The following is a 2,214-nucleotide window of genomic DNA, read 5'->3' on the forward strand; positions in this document are numbered from 1 at the left end:
TGTTTTCATTCTGTGTCATGCACAACTGAAAGTTGTTATTCAAGATGCTTCAAAACAAGTTGATCATTGAACATGTACTTCCCTCATCTCTGTCTCTCCAGCAAAGAAACTGGGAATTGGGAGTGTTTTTATAATATGGCCACCGTGTGCCAGAGGGTTTGAGCAGTTTTCATCGGCAAATGTAAGCCACTCTTCGTCCCTCTTTGATGTGAGTTTTCCTCATTTTACCTATCTAGAGCTTTCCTTGAATCCTTCACTACCTCTTGGAGTACTCAAAACTGTCATTTGGCCTATAGTTGCTGGTAACTTCAAAGTGCACTCACCTGATTGTCAAAACTGAACATTTGTTTTCTTTCAGCTATGTCATCTGAAGATGAACATGCCCTTATGCCAAAGACCAGAATACAAGACTTATTCTCTGAATTGATACTGGTAAGATATAAAATGTGTTGCTTTGATAATGTACACTTAATGAAAGTCTCAGTATTTGAGGAAGAGTGTGATGAGAACAAAGGTTATTAGTATAAACAGAACTAATCTGGAACAGTTATCATAAAAAGTTGTTACTTGAAGAGGTGAAGTGTATTACGCATTTGGGAAACCTTCCACATTAAAGTCAGTTAAATTGGCAGATCAGTGTGTTTCTGCACTTGAAGTTGAAAGCAGCTTTTAATGTTATGCATTCTTGGAAAGGAATTCGGGATAAAGTAGGAGTTCACATGTTGTGTAGTGTAAATAATCATTTGAATTTTGTAAAATATAGGGTGGGATTAAACTTTCATGCAATAATTTCTAAAATGTAGAGATTTAAAATATACCTTTAAAATTTAAGTATGCTCAATTGGGCAATCATTATTATTATTATCGTTATCACTTTTTTTTTTAAAGATAGTTTATTGATTTTTTACAGAGAGGAAGGGAGAGAGATAGAGAGTTAGAAACATTGATGAGAGGGAAACATCTATCAGCTGCCTCCTGCACAACCCCTCCTGAGGATGTGCCCAGAAGCAAGGTACAGGCCCTTGAACGGAACTGAACGTGGGACCCTTCAGTCCGCAGGCCAGCACTCTATCCTAGGGGTGGGCAAACTTTTTGACTTAAGGGCCACAATGGGTTCTTAAACTGGACCAGAGGGCTGGAACAAAAGGATGGATGGAGTGTTTGTGTGAACTAATATAAATTCAAAGTAAACATCATTACATAAAAGGGTACGGTCTTTTTTTTTTTTTTTTTTTATTTTTTTTCATTTCCAACGGGCTGGATCCAGCCCCCGGGCCTTAGTTTGCCCATGGCTGCTCTATCCACTGAGCCAAACAGGTTAGGGCTGGCAATCTTTTAAACAAGGATTCGTTCTTTTTCTCTGACAATGATTTTTTTGTATTTAATTTTGTCTATAATTTTAATAAATTAGGAGAGCTTTTGTGTAAAACCATCTTGGTTTAATGAGTATCAGAAAATGGTTCTTATGGAACAAGTGTACATGTTTAATGAAATTATGTCAGTAAAGGTATTTCCATGTCCCATTACTTCCAGAGTACACATAATGGAGACAGTTGTGATCAATGGAATGAAAACTGGAAAAAATTTAAGCAAGACTCATATCTTAATCATTGGAGAAGCGAGTTTGCAGAGGACCATTATGAACGTGGAAGAGTCTCTGACCCAAGGTGCAATCACAAAATACGTGAGGTTATTCCTATTGTGGAGATGACACACAAAGGAAATAAATGTGTCCAGTCTTTTCAACCATCTACAAATTACACTGAACAAGAGAATATTCATCCTGGGGAGAAAGCTGACAAATGGAATCCTCGTGGTATAATCTCCAGTCAAATATTCAAGACAAAAATCCACAGTGGAAAAAAATCTTACAAATGTAGAGAAAGAGAATGTGAAAGGATTCCTTAACTCCTCGAACCTGAATCAACATCGGAAAATTCATAATGGAGAGAAACATTACAATTGTAGAGAATGTGGCAAGGCCTTTAGATGGTTCTCACACCTTACTACGCATCAGAGAGTTCTCATTGGAGAGAAGCCTTACAAATGTAGAGAATGTGGCAAAGCTTTTAGCAATTTTTACTCTCTTAATACACATCTGAGAGTTCATACAGGAGAGAAACCTTATAAATGTAATGAATGTGTCAAAGCCTTTAGGAATTACTCGGGCTGTATAAACCATCAGAGAATTCATACGGGAGAGAAGCCTTTTAA

At 37.1% G+C, this 2,214-nt stretch overlaps 1 protein-coding gene across 1 annotated transcript in view; it reads left to right on the forward strand.

Annotated features, from left to right (window-relative positions):
• The window catches only part of LOC102767374 (zinc finger protein 845), a 13,752-nt gene extending 11,544 nt beyond the window's left edge, over positions 1-2,208 (forward strand). The window contains exons 3-4 of the mRNA XM_015560662.1: positions 359-432; positions 1,534-2,208. Coding sequence (XP_015416148.1) covers positions 359-432; positions 1,534-1,908 — 449 coding nt within the window. The 3' untranslated portion in view covers positions 1,909-2,208. The remainder of the gene's footprint in view (positions 1-358; positions 433-1,533) is intronic.
• The last annotated feature ends 6 nt before the right edge of the window (positions 2,209-2,214 follow it).

Source organism: Myotis davidii, unplaced genomic scaffold, assembly GCF_000327345.1.
Source record: "Myotis davidii unplaced genomic scaffold, ASM32734v1 scaffold3295, whole genome shotgun sequence".
In the NCBI taxonomy this organism is placed as follows: Eukaryota; Metazoa; Chordata; class Mammalia; order Chiroptera; family Vespertilionidae; genus Myotis; species Myotis davidii.